The 18,936-nt window shown below is 37.9% G+C and overlaps 2 protein-coding genes across 4 annotated transcripts in view; both read right to left on the minus strand.

The window, feature by feature from the left end:
• Positions 1 to 379: 379 nt before the first annotated feature.
• LOC116732890 (sterile alpha motif domain-containing protein 9-like) lies at positions 380 to 13,381 on the minus strand. 2 transcript variants are annotated; one of them, XM_032583467.1, is made up of 4 exons: positions 7,263 to 13,381; positions 2,708 to 5,468; positions 1,378 to 1,413; positions 380 to 1,233 (listed from the first exon to the last, which is right to left on the minus strand). In XM_032583467.1, the coding sequence occupies exons 2-4, from the start codon at positions 5,451 to 5,453 to the stop codon at positions 1,178 to 1,180; spliced, it is 2,838 nt and encodes a 945-aa protein (XP_032439358.1). In that variant the 5' UTR covers positions 5,454 to 5,468; positions 7,263 to 13,381; the 3' UTR covers positions 380 to 1,177. The 2 variants fall into 2 exon arrangements, with proteins under 2 accessions (XP_032439358.1, XP_032439357.1); XM_032583466.1 differs by having other exon boundaries at positions 2,708 to 13,381.
• Positions 13,382 to 13,568: 187 nt separating this feature from the next.
• pea15 (proliferation and apoptosis adaptor protein 15) overlaps positions 13,569 to 18,936 on the minus strand; it is a 41,361-nt gene continuing 35,993 nt past the window's right edge. For both annotated transcript variants that reach the window (XM_032583472.1, XM_032583473.1), the window contains exon 4: positions 13,569 to 18,276. In XM_032583472.1, the coding sequence (XP_032439363.1) occupies positions 18,212 to 18,276 (65 nt within the window). In that variant the 3' untranslated portion in view covers positions 13,569 to 18,211. The remainder of the gene's footprint in view (positions 18,277 to 18,936) is intronic.

The following is an 18,936-nucleotide window of genomic DNA, read 5'->3' on the forward strand; positions in this document are numbered from 1 at the left end:
TGTAGAGATCCACATGCAGTGTGGAAAAAACATCAAGCCAGGTTCACAGTTTGTACTATCCTTGATTGTAATGCAGCAAATTCCCCCAACTTGGGTTACATTTTATTCTGCTTCCGTATTCCTCCAGGTTGGCTACAGTCCCAGTAACTTCAGAATTTACAAGAGCCTCTGTGATGGTGCTGTAGCCGTCTTGTCTCTAAGCTCCTCAGACAGTTTTTACATTTGTTTTCTCTGGTCCATGTGCACTCAACAAACTGAGATGGTTAATGATGGCGTCTAACAGTGATGGCGAACTGTCGCTGTTTGTACTTTGGAACATTTCTGTAACTCAAGGATTGATGTTATGTTTAAGTGAACCAAAAAAAATAAGTCCATGCTGTTTTATCACACATTTGCATGTTAAACATCATTTATCTTTCACACTTTTATTAGTGTACTCTATCACATATTAAAGACATGGAGGTTACAGCGTACATAAAATGAGTGTTTTCAATTCACTCGCTTTTCTGGAGAAATGAATCTTAAGTTTGAATGAGCGGTAACGGTAGCAGCTCATTACGGAGCGGAGCGCAGGTTGCTACGGTAACGGTAGCAGCAAATCTGACCTGCTGCTCTAGTGGCTGGTGAAAACTTTCCTTTTTCACAGAAGAAATGAATACTGTTTAAATTATTACAATGCCTGCTTTCATTCTTATACATTGTTTTTTTTTTTTTTTACTTTGTGTGAAAAACTATTTTAAACGAGTAAAACAAATTTAACAAAAATTCACATTGATTTTGTAAAAAAAAAAAAAAACTAAATACAAAACATTAAAATAAATGATTAATACTGAACATTTGATGAAACGGCAGTTGTGCACAGGAAATAAACTTAAGACAAAAAGCAAGTACCCCTTTTTACCCTATGGTGATAAAAAATACATTTAATAACATTTTTTAAAGTTTTTCATTGAAGCTAAATCATGACATGTAGTGTAATTTTCACAAAAACACAAATCACAAACAATACAAAACTCAGTGCAATTACATAACCACATACAAGAGACATCATCGTAGTGCCATGTAAAGTAATGGTGAAATGTATTCACGCTCTTCTCTCTAACTTTGTGTCCATTCAACCGCAGATCTTGGACTTTGTCCCCGCAGCAGTTCTTTCAGTCTCATCTCTGGTCTTTAACTAGGCCACATCAGCACCTTGCTTCTTTCCTGTTTCTGTCATTCCATTGCTGCTTGCTACAATTATACAACAGTATAAACACTTGTTCAGAAGGACCGTCACAATTATAAGGAGAGCAAATGTAAGTGATTATTGCAGTCTTAGCATCACAAATGCACTTGAACAAGCTGTTACAGTCGGAACAAATGATATTTTCTTACCTTCTGCGTGATCAGGGGTTTTAATTTTTTGGGCCCCTGAAATGAAGAACAAGGGAAAACTCAGAACAGAACATACAGCTGGATCTCAGTAAATTCAAATATCAAAAAGTTAACTTTTTAGTAACTGTTCAAAAAGAAAATTCAATTTTAAATAGCTTTATTAAAAGCACGGTAATATATTTGAAACATTTTTGTTTCAAATATAGTTTGAAACAAACTATGTTTCAAGACCTTCATTCAATGTAGGTCTTGAATGAAGACCTACATTCAATTTTCTCAGATACTATCAATATTGCATACATTGAATTAACAAATTTTCAACAAAACCAAGTATTTGGCCTTCTGTAAAATACTGTATGTCCATGTGTTGAACAGTGTTGGCTGGTTGAGTCTCCTTGTGCATGAATCACTGCATCAGCCTGTTTTTCTCTTGAATTAATCGCAGCCTCCATCTCTTATGGATTGTTGGGTCTTGTGTCTCTCACTGATTCTCCATAGATTCTCTATGGAGCTTAGGTGAGGCATGTTTCTTGGTCAGTCCATATTTGTATATGTGGTGTGGTGACCCCTGACCCACCACCTTCAGCTGCAGTCAGTGTCCTGGCTTTACTTCCAAATGTATGCTGACGACACAATTTTATATACCAACATATAAACCTAGTCCATTAAACTCAATGGGTCAGTGTGTCCATGGTAACAGTGGTTCAGACTTTCCACATAGTCTGATAGAAATGGTAGAAAAACCATCATTTTTTGTCCCAAAAGTGGGAGGGGTCAAATAAACTCAATAGGGCTAACCACCACAGATCATGAGATTTATGTCTCATGATATGAGATATAAGACAAAGAAAATCAGATGCTCTTATTTTTAGTATGTTGTAATACTTTCTATGAAGATGTCTGTAAAGTAAAATATTTATCCTGACCAACACTAGGAACGTGGATCACATCACACTAGTACTTTATCAGAGAATTGATTTAGAAACTCTTCTATTTGACTTTAAAGCTGCAAACTGTTTTGAGTCTAAATGCATTTCTGAGTTCCTTGTCAGAATCATCTAGACCTCTCGGGTCTTCGGAGGCCTGCTTTTACTCCAGAAACTAAACAAGATGAGATGGCAATTAGTTTCCCCAAACTAAACAAAAGTTGCGTCTATATCATTTGTTCTGTTGGTATTGCGTGGAACCCTGGCCAAAAACTAAGTACCAGAGTTACTTATCTGCGTTGAACAATTTTTAACTAATGTATGTAGGTCTTGTAAATCCCATCACATTATAATGTAAAGAAATATGTAGTATTTCTTTTTCTTGTAGTGAGTAGCTTTCTTACCCTCGGTGACCAGTAATTTTCTCCGAATGCTGAAGGCTACTGGACCTTTGATGGTAAATCCCAGGTAGAAGGAGACATGACTTGATCTACAGAGACAGTCCCTTCGGTTTGCATCTACCTCAACTTCAGTGCCTCTGAATCTTGCATAGACTCTGTAGTTTCGCACCACTCCTTCAACTTTGAGAAGATGTTCTTCAACTATGGAATCCCTGAAGATACTCTCATTCTTCCAGTTTGTGTTTGATTCTTGTAGTGCATCTTTGGTCCACAAGATCTCAAGAACCCGTCGGTGAACAAATCTCTTCAAGCTTATGCCTGGTCCAAGAAAAAACAGAGGTCGGAGATATCTTGATCGAAACATCGTCTTGTATTCTCGCTCATAAGCATGACTTGCATTTTTTATTAACTGATAGAAATGGGGAACTGGTTTGTCTTCATCATTTGTAGGCCAAGACAGAAGCAGAGATAGAAGGTGATACTCTGCTTGTGTGACAGAGGACGGTGGCTTTTTTAGTTTTAAAGCATTTTTATAATCAGAACTGGATATAGCCTTGTTTTTGTTTGAAAGCATGATCTGCGCAAGGATAAAGTTGACAAAAGCCTCAGTAGTGGAATTATTTCCTTGTGAAATTTCCCTCCACCACTCTATGATATATTCAATGTGTGATGTGCATGTTCGGTCTAGACATGAGAGGACCCCAGCAGAGGTGATGGCCAGTTTCTGTTTCAGTTTTTGGAAAGTCTGTTGGAGTCTGTCATTGTGTTCAGGGACAGAGTCTCCAACATACTTTTTGTAGCATGCTGAAGCTTCTCTAGAAACATAAGCTTTGTCTTTTCTCAGGACAGACTGTGAATAAGTGAGAAAGTTGTCAAAGAATTCCATTTTTTTCTCAACTTTCTCCCTGAGATTCTCTACGAGGTCCCTGAACCTAAAGAGTTTGGTATCTCCAAGTGATTCCAGGACTGAGCCCATCGGCACACTCTTTGTAAGCACTTCCTTCCACGTCTCATTTTGGAAGACGAGTAGGTCAAAGAGAATGTTACAGACCTGCAGGAAACCAAACTGCCCTCTGGTGTTTAAACCCCACAGGACTTTAGATTTCTCATCTTCTGTCAAACTTTTCCTGTGTTCTTCTTCAGCAAGTTTTTCTTCATGCTCAAAAGCTTCAATGGCCTTCTGGGCCAACTGCAACAGTTCTCTTGGTTCAATTGAAAGCCTTTTGTTCCTCAGATGGTTTTTATGAACTTGGCCCAACGTGTCGGCAATAAAGGATTTTTTGGGGTCTCGTTCTATTGCCTTTTTTGCCCAAAATTCAGCCTCTTTGAAGTCTTCAAGTTCTCCATAACAAAGCCTAGCATGTGCCTGGGGGAACAAAGAGTTCTTATCAAACTTCTCTGATGCCACCTTGAGAACCAATGCACTCTGGTTTTTGTCTTCTACCTCGTTAATGTGTAAAATCAGAGTAGAAAATTTCTCCAGATCCGAATCTTCGATCGACCCATCCTTTTTATGCTCTCGTTTTGTCAGCAAGTCCTTGATGAAGCCAAGCAAACATGGAGAGACCTCATCTGGACAAAATTGGAGCAAGGAGTCTCTTGCCGTGTCACTTCTGGCCACTCCTGCAATAGCCAGTAGTTCAGTGCAATGCTTTGCAATCATTGGATGAGCCATCCGGATTCTTTTCTCACACCTTTTGTCATGTTGAAAAGAGATAATGAGATGACTGAAAGGCTGCTTTTGGGTCACCACTGAAAGGTCACCCTGCAGGGAGTTGTCATGTCTGAGGAAGTCTAAGCAGTCAGACTCTAGTAGGTAAGAGCCTGGTACATAGGCATTCAGCAAGGACAGGAAGGACAAAAGTTGGGTCTTCAAGGGTTTCTTTTTCCTTTCAACCATGTTAAGGACAGCACATGCTTCTTGTATATAATCCTGTGAGAAATTACTATGCAGTATGTTGAAACCATGGAACTGGGTGGCTTTGGCTCCATATTTTTGGCTGAGCTCTTCCTTTTTGGTATCCAGCTCTTCCTTTTCAGAATCTGAGAGGGTCCTTTTGAGGGTGACGTAGTCAGTGTCATGAGCCTTCATGAACCCCTCTTGTTCTCTGTAGTGTTCGGTTTTGAGGACGGCGTGGTCACTTCTCACACAGATGAATAAAATTACCACAGGAATATCAACGTCTATCTGCTGTTCTTCAATCTCTGTCATGATGCTGTCTTGAAGATGCTCCAAAATGAACTCCTCATTTATCAAGAGCAGCACAGTGTTGAGGTCATCTTTGCTGCCTCCTGTAAAAAGGTGAACAACTTCCTTTGCAATCTTTGTGCACTCTAGAGGGGAACCCATTAAGACAGCACATCTGAGGGTTTTTCTCATGTCCCATAATACTTGCATGGCCAGTGTGGTTCCCCCACATCCTTGCTGGTGAAGCAGTTTAACCGTTGGTGTTCCGATGTAGTTTCTCCGTTTGTGAATCTGCTGCACAAGTCTCTTATACCCATCTCTTTTGATGAATGAAGATCCCGTGCCATTTGACTCAGCCAGATCACTGATGTGAAAGTTTAACCATTCAGGTGGTGCTCCTCTGAGAAACTTCTCTTCTGCTTGTTCAGCAGTTTCTTGGTCTATGGTCTCTTCTACAAACTGATCTGCGTAAATGACATCCAAAACAGTAAAGTAATCTCTGATTTCTTCCGAAACAAGCTTTTTGCCTGCAGATGTGGGCAGTGCTGTTTTTCTGGACATTTTTGCCTTGTTCACCTGCAGATGAAAGACATGCAAGATTTGTGAAACTGCAAAGTAAAACATCATGACTCGGGCCTAGTCCACACATAGCCAGACACCTGGGGGAAAGAATGCATTTTTATGCGTTTTGGCCTTTCGTCCACGTGAAAACTGTTTTATATCACTGAAAACGATGACTTATGAAAACTCCAACCAAAATGAAGATTTGAGAAAACTCTCTAATTGTGTTTGCATGTGTACAAACAATCAGGATCCCGCACATTAGTCTGGGATAAATAATGCGCTAATACAGCCACATACTTAATTTGATATGATTCCCAATCGACATTATCTTGTATTTTATTATTATTATTATTATTTTAGATTCTAATATGCTAATTAAAAGTAGTTAAACTTATATATCTGTCCACACAAATGCACCTGGCACTACATTTAATCTCTAACAAGAAGTTGTGGTTCTTTTGAAGCAATCTGATTGACTGACATAGGTTTTAGTTTGGCACTACACTGCCCTCTATGGGTTTGGCATGTTTAAAGCAACACTGAAGGGTGGATTTGTGCGAGTTCCTGTGGATATAAACTTTTCTGAAAAGCGATCCTGTGTACAATGTTACTTTTTAAATCAATGTGACGGAGATATTTGTTTTTATAAAGACCCGGTTATCTGTGTACAAAACCTTAGAAGCATATTCAAAATGAAGAACACTGAATACTGGCAGATCCTGAATTATTGAACATAATGTATTTTACTGAATGCCAACTTTTAGGCAACTTTGCTTCACTTCAGACTGTATGGAAGCTAAAATGAGCTCTGGTACCCTATTACCCTGATTAGGGAATTGAATAGCTGCCCCACTTCCGAATTGGAGGAAAGTTTCTGTCCAACCCATTTAGGATTAAATAATTAATGAATGAGGCAGAGAGACTCTGCAGTCACAAATAAACATTTTGTCATCAAATCCGCAACATGTAGATCACATCTGTGACTCATTCATTGGGCCGTTTATTTCTAGGCCTAAAATACAACGTGAACATAATCGATAATTATCAATCTTTTAATATTTATTACCAGGTGCCTTTTAACAGACCTCTGTGTTGCCCTGTGGTGGACTGGCCATCTGTCCAGAACTGACCCCACCTGAAACCCAATGACCGCTGGAGACACGCACCAGCTACCCCACAGCCCTGGCGGACAAACGGTGCATAGATGGATGTTTTTCTTAGCTAAGTGTCTGCTAGCTATTTAAGCTAGCAGGCTCTCTGCCCGGAACAGATATTAGGCTATAATTGATATTTTTAAACTATGGATTTCGTCCCTTGTGGGTTAGATTTAGATTATTTTGAATCCTGGTAAAAGCTAGAGCCTTTATGTTTTGTGTTAATGATACTAGAAGTAGTAAATGTTTGACTTTCTTTTCCTGTGACTCTGTTTAGCCTGGTTTTTTTATTGTACTTGCGTTTTGGATTGCGCTTATTTTGGCTGTAAGCCCAGATTACAATAAAAATAAATAAAGATATACCACACACCAAACGAGGGATAATAGTAACTGTAGTACAATATGGTTAAGTAAACAGAGTCCAGTCTAACTACATCAGATAAAAGAGGTAAGGCCTTTGATGCTTTAAGTCTAACACTGAGCTGTGATTACTGCCAGACTACATGATCCTGAGTTAAATCCTGTACTGATCTGTTACCAAGGCAAGCCTTTTAAATAGAGAAATGTAATATACACTCTGCTGCCAGGCTCATTAGAAATAATCGGAGGTTGTATTTTATAAGGTGTAAAAAATGTATCAAGTTGTTTTTACCTTGTCAGAGTAGTCTCTCAGGCTCTGTCTGCCTCCGTGAAGTCGGTGCCTCTTCCCTCTGACAGCAGAGCAGAAATGAAACTAGAAACCACTTGGGGAAGGTACTGCTGCCTGTCTGACACGGCTGGTATGCACAGGGAGTGTCAGCCACTTGGACGACCATCATTTCAGGAAAAACGAAATCAGCACAACAATCGAATCACCTCCACGTTATGTTGGGGAAAGCTGAGTTATATTTGTATTACGAAGCTGGGCTTCTACTTCTTTTTTAAAAGAAAAAAATAACTGAATTATTCCACTTTCATTTCTAGGGAAACCCATAATCAACAAAACAACAAGTGGCGCAGGTTAGTGAGTCAGCATCCACGGTTAGATTAGTTCGTACATGCTTTGAATGCAGCATATTTGCTAAACAAATTCTTGTGGCTGTTCCTCTTTTGCTAACAGGAAGTGTTTTGCTTTCATTGGTGTTTATGGCAGAAAAGTATGCATTTGTCCCTCATAGGACACATAGAAAGACGTTACAACTTGTATGAATTCATTCATTGTCTGAGTCAGGGCTGACAGGGGCAGTAGCCCAGGGCAGCAATTTTGAGGGAGTTGGGGCGGCGGCAAATACTTTTTCTCCATTTGTTTCTATAATACATGTCTTGCATTGCACTTTATATATTATTAAAACAATAAGCTCAGATCATGAATTACACTTCTATTTGGGGATTTTTGTGACACAATATTCAAGTATATGAAAATTATGAAGGTATAGTAAATTTTTGGGGGCGATAGTATATGTACAGAAAAGCCTCTTAATGCTTTGGGATTTGAGCAGCTGAAAGGTTTTTAGACACAAGGTCATTCAGGGATTTACAGAACACCAATTGTTTTCTTTTTTTAATCATGTTTATTAGGAAACAGGGTGTCGGTAATGACTGGTGTAGCTCAGTCTCAGTGTGTCTCAGCATTGACACACCTGAGTCCAATAATAAGGTAATTAGCAGGAGAACTTGACCTACACTGAGGGTGTAATTAAGCCAGTTGATTCAGGTGTGTTGGACCAGGGGAGCGTCCAAACGTTGCCGGACACCGACCCTCGACGAATGGATTTCAGGAACTCTGGTCTAAGATATTACCATAGAGATACCATAGTGCTCCATAATGTAATGTAATAATATCACGTAGATGTTAAATAAAAGTGGTCTGAGAACGGAGCCCTGAGGTACCCCAAGGGCGGTTTTGTTTGCTTTAATTTATAATTATCAGTTTAGCACAGCATCAGCTAAATCCTGTCTGCTTTTCCATTCTGTCAATTATGATGTTATAATCTACTATATCTAAATGCGGCGCTGAGATCCAGATTACCAAGACAGACCAGACACCAACTCACTTTTCAATTATCTTTAACTAAACCGTTAGGTTAGCTGTGGGGCTGTCATTACTTATTACTAAGGCATCAAGATTATTGTTCTGTAAAAGAGGCTTGATCAGCTTATGAAATATTTAATGTCTGCAAAAAAAACAATTAAGGACAACTTCAGTCAGAGAAGCCGAATTCAAATAACTAAATTAATCTAGATTTACCTCATTGTCTGGTGAGAGTTCAGGATGGATTAGCATTAGTCAATGCCAACAGTCTGACTCTTTTTAACTCAAGATTTTAAATATTAAGATTTGGTTTTGTAAATATCAAACTGAATCTGACACTCAGTTGTTTTTTCCACTCCCATCTTGTCTACACTTTCGCTTTTGTTTCACTTAAAGAGGAAACTTTCCTCAGTTCATGCAGCATTATCCCTCCTGGATTTCCCCCAACCCGTCAGAATTTAGCCCCGCCTTCAAAACGTTCCCCAGAATCGGGTCAAAAACTACAGACATCCGGCCTTCATGGATTCATGGACACTGGGAGAAGTGGACTATGACGTTGGATCCAGTTGAGTTAATCGTGGATGTAGCATCCAGTCGATTTTTACAAGGTCAGAACAGATGATTAAATGATGATGCATTAAAGCCATCCTTGTCATTCACCAACTCATTATATGTCAGTACAATTCCTGTCATTAATACAATCAATCACAGATTTTTCCATAAATATTTTCAGGTTCTCAAATAAACTTCCATCCCAGTTACTGACCTCGTTCCCTTGAAATTTAACTGATATTTATCCATTTGTCTGTTTTCCTGCTAAACTTTTCTGCTTATTGCGGTTACCCTTTTCAGGTTGAACTGCATTCAGTTACCACAGATACCTTGACAAGAAAGTCACCAAAATAAAAGAATGTAATCTTGACAATAGCTAAAATGAGCAAAGGTAACTTTACAAGGGGAACGTGGAACAGCTGCGAGGGGCGAGCAGGTGAACTGAGGGAAGGAGACTAACACAGAAAGGAAACTACAAACCAAAGAGGAAGAACTAACACTGGACTAAATACACAAGACAAGAAATAAAGAACTAAACCTAATATGGCAAGACCTTTCTGGCACAATAACGAAGAACCCAACAGTGTGTTTAATATGATGGGATGATCATCCTCACTTGAATCGTCAGTGTCCCTCAGATTTACTTGTTTTTTTTTCCTTAATTCATCTATTAGTAGATAAGAAACCAACATTACAGACCAGCAAACGACAGAGACAATATATACACCATATACTCCTCGGTTTCTAACACACATCATCAGATTCTCCTGTTTTCCTGGTTTCATGTCTGAACAGTTTCTAAAAATGACATTTTTCACCATCTTCCGCGCTCGGCTCTGCATTAGATCTTTTGTTGTAGTTGAATGTTGAGACTTGCAAAATGTACGTTCTGTTGGTTGCCGTTTATTAATTGCAGTTAATTAACCCGCAACTGTTGCCTGGAGCCAACTGTGGCGAACCAACTGGTTTTCCTTCAGCTGCACCAGACACACGCATGTTCTGTGGAAAAGGCGTTCTGATCGCGTTTAGTGTCGACCATAATCAGTTTCACTTCTTATCTCATATTCATAATCTTTAAAATTTCAACAAACGTTGATTAAAGGTGGAGTGGTGCCCTGCAAATAGTTGCATTTTTGTTTTTTGTTATTCTTCACGAATGTTAGAAAAATGTACCAAAATATAAATTTAGATAAAAAGCTAATCTCAAGCGCAAAAACGAAACAGTACTTGAGTATTGTAAAATAAAGTCAAATAAGTAAAATAAATATTATAAAATAAAATAAAATAAAGATTTTTCTCAATGCAATACTTGAGTATTGTTTCGTTTTTAAATAGTCCTTTTATACCCTTTGGTTTTTGCATGTCTATGAAAAGAAATTCTTAATATTTTTACACAACAAAATCTGCTTGCTGAAGAGAAATGCAGGTCAATCATAACATTTTTTTTACTGTTCTACATTTTTTTTTTATGTTAGGGTAAATTCTGAGATTAAAGTCCGAATTTTTTTGGTGTTTTTTTTCCAGTGGCCCTAATCTTCTTCCGTAGGGTTTGGTAGCTATGGTTACTAAGAGGTTTCGTAAGGATGGGAATTTTTTTTTTGACATAATGCTGATACTAATGCTTACTTGTAATACAGAATTAACTTTTAAACAGATCCACTTGTGATTCATAAGTTTCTACTCCAGCTGGCAAGAGCTTAATGAAAACATTGTGAATCCAAGATGAACAATTTACTTTTTTCTTAGTGTAGTAGAGCTTGTTTGTTTGCTAACACAGCTGCAGTTTTTAAACGTTCGTATTTCCTAAAAGTCACATCCTAATGATCATAATCCAGTAAAAAACTGTCGTTCTGTATCGATTTATGCAGTTTTGTGTTCCTGTAAAAAATATAACACTTTTATGACGATGTATTTTTATTTTATGTTACAATCAATGGAAGATATCAAGTCCATATGTGCATTCAGCTTCTAGGCCTATGCACCAAAGAAATGGGAGAAACTTCCAGAAAACTGCAAAGATGCTGACATACTGAGCTCCTATTAACCAAAGCTTCAATTTGATTAATAGCAACTGGAACATAGATCAATATATTTTAAATACTTTTTAAATATATTGACTATTGATGATTTTGATTGCATTTGACAAATATGTGCTTGTTTCATAATTGGTTATACCATAAATATAATACAGCAAATCACTGTGAACGCCATTGTTACCGACATGTGCTATACAAATAAACTTTACTTGATTGGTTCATGTCATGAATCTTGGACTGGGAAATCGACGTTACATCCGTGAAACAATATAGATCTTTACTAATAATAAAGATTTTTCTCAATGCAAGTCAATCCTAAAGAAACTTTGGATGTCTCATTTCATCAGGTCTCTAAATTAATCAGTTATCGTTACATACGGTCTCCTCTCAGCTACATTAATAATAAAAGACCCAGACAGAGCAACTTTGGTTAGCAAATATATTTTAATATATAATATTTATATTCATTTTAGCACAATGACAAAAATGGCATAATTTCAGTTCAGTCTCATAAATCATGACAAAAAAAAAAAAGCCACGTGATTATTTTTCCCTCTTATCTATTACAATCACTGCAAAATGATCCTGAAGTACTTCTCACCCCCAGCAGAGGGCGCTCTTACAGACAACTTGTAACAGCATTGAGCCGACGGCGTCTATCGCGGTTATGTAAGCGGAACGTGAGCGAATAATCGATGCAGTATCGCTCCTCGTTACCTCGTAAATTAAGCACAGCTGCGTTAATAACGCTGGGAAAGAGCCGGGTCACTTTATTGTCTCAAACCAAATCAATTGTGTAACAACATTGCACAACAGCACATTTACACAATAACTTTTATTTTTAGGAATGTTAAGTTCTAACATAAGAGGACAAGACGGGCTGTCGCTTGCTACACCACTAGAGGGCGATGCAATTCACGAAACGGGCAAGCAGGAAATGAGAGAAATCAGCAAACTGAATAATTAGAGAAATTAAAACAACAACAAAAAAAACTTGCTCAACCCAAAACGTTTCGTATTTTCTCGAGTACAACAAAAATATGCATAAGTGATGCTGACACACTGGTTCTGTCCACACACAAAAACTCACATTTAAAAAAACATTAAGATTGCCATCAAGTCCTGAATCCCGCCACAGGAATGTTTCCAGCCTTAAGTGAAACCTCCCATCCCGACACAGTCTGACAAACTTAAAACGAAAAGCGCTTAAACTGCGTCACTTCCGTGTAGCTTCTTCTTATTTCTTATGTCTATCGCAAAAACACAAGACACTCGCTCGCGCACCCCGCAGATAATCTCAGATTCAGCCACAAACTCTTACCGGAAACCAAGGTGGTTTTCCCGGAACACCATGACGTTTTGCTAAATGTCGGCCACGTGCGTCTCCGTCCGTTCAGCCCAGCTGCCTGCGACTCCACCGAGTTGCAACGTGTGCAGGTAATACGAGACTCAATTCTACTGCTTTGAAAAGAAAGAATAATAAAAAAAAACCACTAGTTTGTTGCTGTGCAACTTCAACCGGCACTCATTACAGTGATAGTTGGGTTAAGGAATAAATTATACATCTACAAAGGTTGCATTGTGACATTTTCATTTCATACTGTGCCAACTGTGAATTTGCACCAATTGATGCCTTCCATGTTAAAAATCTTCATATTTTGCTCAGCTTACATCTTAAATATTTTTCCCCCACAACGCTTACTAACCACTTACTCAACTCATTTCAGCTTAAAGCTACCTCCTCTTTACGCCCTTCGACTAGTCACTAACATTTACCTTGAACTATAAAGCAGCAAATAAAAAACACCCTGAACAGCACATTGTAAAAAAACATTATTAACAAATGAACTAGTAATTTGTAAGTAATAGAAAAGGGTAATAAAAAGACAACCTTGTTAGCATTTGTTATTTTTGTTGCTTAAATACTTGATTTAAAAGATTTAGCTCACCTAGCCTACTCAACGATTTTATCAAGCTAGCTAGCTATAAAATATGTTGCTAGCTAGAGGTGTAGCATATTTAGTTTTGAGTTTACTTCAATTAAAATCCATTATGCTCATTTCCAGCTCAATAGTTTTATCCTGTGATATTAATAGGAAAGATTTGGATAGTTTAGTTTCAACAGTTTGAGACTTCTTCCCCCTTTTTCAGAGCTAACATGCTAGCAACGACCAAAGTAGTAACTTTTGCCAAAACCTTCATATTTTTGTCATGATTTGGAAACTCTGAATAAAGGAAAATTGTTGTACAAGCAGTGACCACGACACATCTCATCAAAATACAACACAGTTTGAACATAAAGTTACATATTGGAAAATACAAATAAATGACCACTTATTTCTTCTTTTTTTAAAAAAAAAAAACCTTTGAAAAACCATCACCCAATGCTGAAACAGCAAATCATAAATGAAGAAAGTAATAGAAATTAATACAAGGTCTACATGGTTTTTAACCAACCCTTTGACATGTTTCCAGTTAGTAAAACAAAATCAAGACATGTAAAACCAACAATATAGAGGCATTAAATAAATTAATCAGTTTAAAAACAAACACTGCGACTTACATCCAAAATACATATTTACAACCAATTAAGATGTAAAGAAGAAAAAAACACAGTCTCATTTTTTAAGGGAAAATATTGGAATGGATTTTAGTCGACTGTTAGCATCACATGCTAAGTACGTCCAAAGCATGTTTGCCTCACACATTGGTTCTAATTATGTATTCACCTTAAACACAATAGGCTTATACTTTTGCAGCATGTACCGAGCTGATATGTACTTTGTACATGGAAATCCAAATTTGACATCATCTGAGGCTGATATGTTGATATTATGCGCCAATGGCTACACAGAAAATAAGCTAAGCTACGTCAAAAATGTGACTTGCGTTGTGTTAAAAGTCGGAGGGACTGTGCTATTTATGGGAGCTGACTTTAAGGAGCACAACTTGGTGTAAGTAATCTTCGGGAAAAACAACAAAAGGCTCGGCAGAGCCACATTTTGACGGAAACGCGGTTTCAAAACATGTTCAAACCAAAGCGTTCATCAGGATAAATCAAAAATCTATGCAAAAAAACCCCAAAAAACAAAACAGTTGTTTAGTCCACGGCTAACTGAAATTCTATTGGGGAGAGACGGGGAAGGAAAAAGAAAAATCACACATTGAAATTCACAAGCTGGTATTCAAAACCTACTTTGCATAAAAGAAGGTAAAATCATTGGCCCCTGACCCCTTTTAGTGATATTGTGTCAAATATTGGAAACACAGGCAAAGAAACATCTGTCTTTTGGTATGGTTTGTACAAATAGCCAAACTTGTTCAACAGAACTGTTAAATGGCAGTTCGACATTTAGCCAAGGCGGCGTGCATTGTAACACTGCGTTACGCAGAGGCCATCGCCACGCTGCGAGATGGAGTCACTTTGTGTTCAACAGCTCCAATCCAAAGAAGAGCTAACACCAATTCACCTAGTGTTTGGTCAAGCAAGGGCAAGCCTGGAAACTGGGGGGGGGGGGGGGGGGGGAATCAATAATTTGACACCTCAGATGTTCAACATGCTATTTTTAACACATAATCCACATTTGGGATATTTGACTATTACTTGTTAAATTAAATATTCAAAAAGTAGCCTCTGCCTCACATTTCAAGAAGATTCAAGACTTGAATGTTATTTTCCCCCATTCACCACTTAATAAATTTGGTCCCTTCATACCAGTAGGATTTTTGGTTCTGAAAAAAAAAAAAAGACCACCAGTTGTATCTCAACAACCAAGATTCTAATTGTACCCAACGCCAGGCTTTTTCAACAACCGCTGAAATAAAGCCGAGCCAATTATTTACCAATTATTTACCAATGCTTGGCTGTGTGATGTAATATCAAATCGTTAGAGAGGAAAACACAGTCAAATTAAATTGCAGGGGAGAGTTGAGCCGTTTGATAATTATTATTATTCTGGATTTTTTACAATACCAAGACAAATATACTGACAAGCTTTTGTTACACAAAGGTATGACGTGGTTATTTGTGAATACGAGAAGAGCGGCAACAACACAGAGATACAAACTAGTGACAATTAATTTACCCAAAAGTCCCCCGCCCCCAAAAAAACGTTAATATCTAAATTATGCAATGTTTTACTCAACAGGCAAAGTGAAAAAATACATTTTCTCAATTTAATGCCAATACACCAAATTAGATACTTAATAATAGGTATAAACAGCTAAAATATATTACTAACAATTGAGTCGGATATTAAAATGTGAAAATTAAACGGATGCAGGAATGCAGCAAAAGTAATATGCAGTGCCAAAACATTAAAAAGTTTGTTTTTACCCCAGTTTCCAGCTATTTCCCCCCCCTTCCTCTTTCTAAAGGTGCGTACTGTCAAGTTTCTACGACCAAAAGTCAAATCTACTTTGCAAAGAGATCATGCAAATTTAATATAAAACAAGCCACGGTCCTGTCAAAGACCCGGGCGAAGGACAAACACAGAATTCCATTCTGTAAAATTGCAGTTTGTGAAGGTTTTTTTCTTACAGACATTGATGCATAGGATACAAATCTGTCCAGCAATACAATACAAGTCAAGCTATATAAAGTAAAAACAAAACAGACCACACAAACCGTGATCCAAACGAAACGTCTCGATCGTTGGCACTAGGGCTGAATTGGAGCATAGTGGCAAAGGAGTACAAGCGAGAACAGAGTCAGTGCTCGGGTAAGTAACTAGTCATTACAACTGAAAGATCGCGATGCCTCAGTTTCAAATCCCACAGCTTTGAGGACGACAAAGAAAGTAGACCACACACATTCTGTACTCACCAACACTGAAGTCCTTAGCAAATCTTTAAAAAGAAAAAGAAAGATCACACAGCTCTCTTTAAAATGGAGAGCTGCTTTGATTGACCGAACGCGTGTGCCGCCGACGCCCGTCGCTGCTTTTCACACGCCTGAACGCTCAGAGTTGTGGAGAAAGAAAGAAAAAAAAAAGAGAATAAAAATTCAGGGGACGTAAACGCAAAAACTCTGCTAAGGCTTCGTCGTGGGGAGAGAAAGATACACAGTGTTCAGAAGAGTGGTCATTAAAGTTTAGATTCAACAGTCTGCTAGCTTTTCTTTTCGCGTCGGTGCATGGCGGTAATGGCGCAGTCCGATAATGAGTGCATTATAGGGACCGTTGACGTTTAAGTTAGGAATTTGAACGATCACGTAAAACTGATTTTTCTTTTTTTTTCCTTTTTCCTCTCAGAAGCCTTGAGTAGTCTTTCAAAATACACTGGTCAATTATTTTATGAGCGACAAATACAATGACAACGAAGATACTTAAAACAGGCTACATACAATAACTCTCCCAAAATGTACGTATGGATGATGTAGTCCAACTTCCCTTTGCTTACAAAGAGATGTTAGATGGTTTGGGATTAGCTGAACTTTTATTGAAACTAGCAACACTAACTGAACCTATAGGTGGTTCTTGCTAGAGCTAGAGTTTGCCCAAAAGAGCATAAATTGTGGATCATTATATTACTTCTACTATACGTTCTTGTAATATATTATTTATTTACATCTCTAACCTGTCCCTAAAAAGAACATTCACTCTGACTGGTTCCAATAATGGAAAGGTCCCTACAAAAAAGGATCTTCCATTGCGAAGACATAAATGCTATAACTAAATATCTGCTGTAAATAACTCTTTGAAGTGACTACAAGCTAAAGGCAAATATCGGCAATTTTAAATATGTTTCACTAAAATGTTCGACATGTTTCTTGTTTCTCGTTAATCATGTTAGAGTGAAGGGAATGCTCATAGAGCCTTGGGGGAACAGAGACTCTTCCATTGATAAAATTTGACATTAGCATTTAGCTTCAAGTAACCAGTCTAATGACGTAGTAAGGAACAGCTAGATTTGCTGAGACATGTTTTCCCACGAGTCACGCTCTGATATTAGGAAACCGACGCTCCCTTGTAGCTAGCTTGAAGAAGATAGCTTAGCTCAGCTTACTGTATTGAAACAGGGAGGCAAAAACGACTTGATCTTTGTTCAAGTTTAGCACTAATGCTAACTCTTGGCTAATCGACAGATGTGAGGTTGGCATCTAGACTACTCCTCTTAACACAAACACGCTCAAATATTTATTCAGCTAGCTACAAGCTAACACAAGCACCTTCACAGAAAAAAACAACAATGCGTAAGATTTATTTTTATTTTTTTAACCATTGAACCTTACCGGGTGGTTATCTTCTGAAACCGTTTTCCATCATCTAGTTGTTTTAGTGCTCAAATATTAATATGGTCTTAAAAGTTTGGCTATGTTGTACAATCAAGTTAAATTTCGATAAATTAGCTTTAGCAAAGACAAAATATGAGTTGCAGTGAAGTGTCACTGCACTTATTCCCACAAATATAATTTCATATCTTAAGTTCTGTAGGCTTTTCCAGAATTTCAGAATAAAATATAGCCTTGTAATTTTTTCATTTTACTCAAACGCAGGATCTGTAATTTCTGCTTCATCATGGGTTAGCCTAGCTTTTGTTTCATACTTAACCAAACCACTTAAACGACATGAACACGCAACGTCACGAAACACTCATTCAGAACTGACCCACTCAACATCCAGGACAGACTTCAGTGTTCTCATCACACACATACTACGTTGGTCCATCTCCAAATTTTATCTTTAAGTGTCTTTTCCCCCCCCCCGCAACTTCCCATCCCCCCCTCAGCTGGGGAAGGGGCTGCGTCGCTACGATCTGATTGGTCGACGTTGTAGACAGCGTCTTGCGTGGTCCCGTGTCATTTGTGGTACTTAAGGAGGCAAGGGTGCAGCAGGGGATGGTAGGGGAGGGTGTGTGTGTGTGTGTGTATGTCTGGAGGTGGTGTCGGGGAGACTGAGGTGGGAGTGGTTAACAGGGCTGATGGGAAATGTTTGGTTGGACGATCTGAGTGCCGGAGGTGGAGAAATCAAGGTGCCAAGATTGGGACTCTGGACATTGACCTCATGCCTTTTTAGGAGGCGGCGCCAACTTGATGATCTCATCTTCAGAGGGCTGGCGGATGATGTCTTTGTTTTTCCAGATGTGAGTGTGTTGGAGAGAGCAGGAGACAGAGAAAGAAAGTCGTCAATATAAACAATAAACAAGTCAACACTTTCCTTCAATCTTTCTCTTCCTTCCAAAGTCACTACTTCATGTAATAACTCTTTATCGCTGCATTATGTCATAATGTAATATAAAATGTGCTTCAAAATGTAATCATTAAAACCAAATTATGTAATAATGGACGCAAAATGTAATAAAATCCATAATAACATTACATTTTGTGCCGTTGATTACAAAATGCAAAACTCGTTCATTTTTTTTTTTTTTTAAGAAATAATGTAATTTTGTGGTGCATTATGCCATAGAAAAATCATAAACAGTTTGTGTTCATTTTAATCATTATACTTCTATCATGCTGAAGATCCTATGTGCATTTAAATCAAAACTCTGGACAATAAATGATGAATTTCTGGTCAGTTAGTTGTCTTTTCATCCTCAGTATTAACCTACATGTTGTTCAAGGCAAAATTATTTAAGATGTGCTCAAGGGTTTTATTAAATTTTGCAACGACTATTGCAAAATGAGCTTTTAATGATGTTTTATTAAAATTCAAAGCCTGATTTAATCACATTATAACATATTGTGGCGTTAAGTGCTCTACTTTTAGTGAAAAAGCTTTTGA

This window comes from Xiphophorus hellerii, chromosome 14, assembly GCF_003331165.1.
Source record: "Xiphophorus hellerii strain 12219 chromosome 14, Xiphophorus_hellerii-4.1, whole genome shotgun sequence".
Classification (NCBI taxonomy): Eukaryota; Metazoa; Chordata; class Actinopteri; order Cyprinodontiformes; family Poeciliidae; genus Xiphophorus; species Xiphophorus hellerii.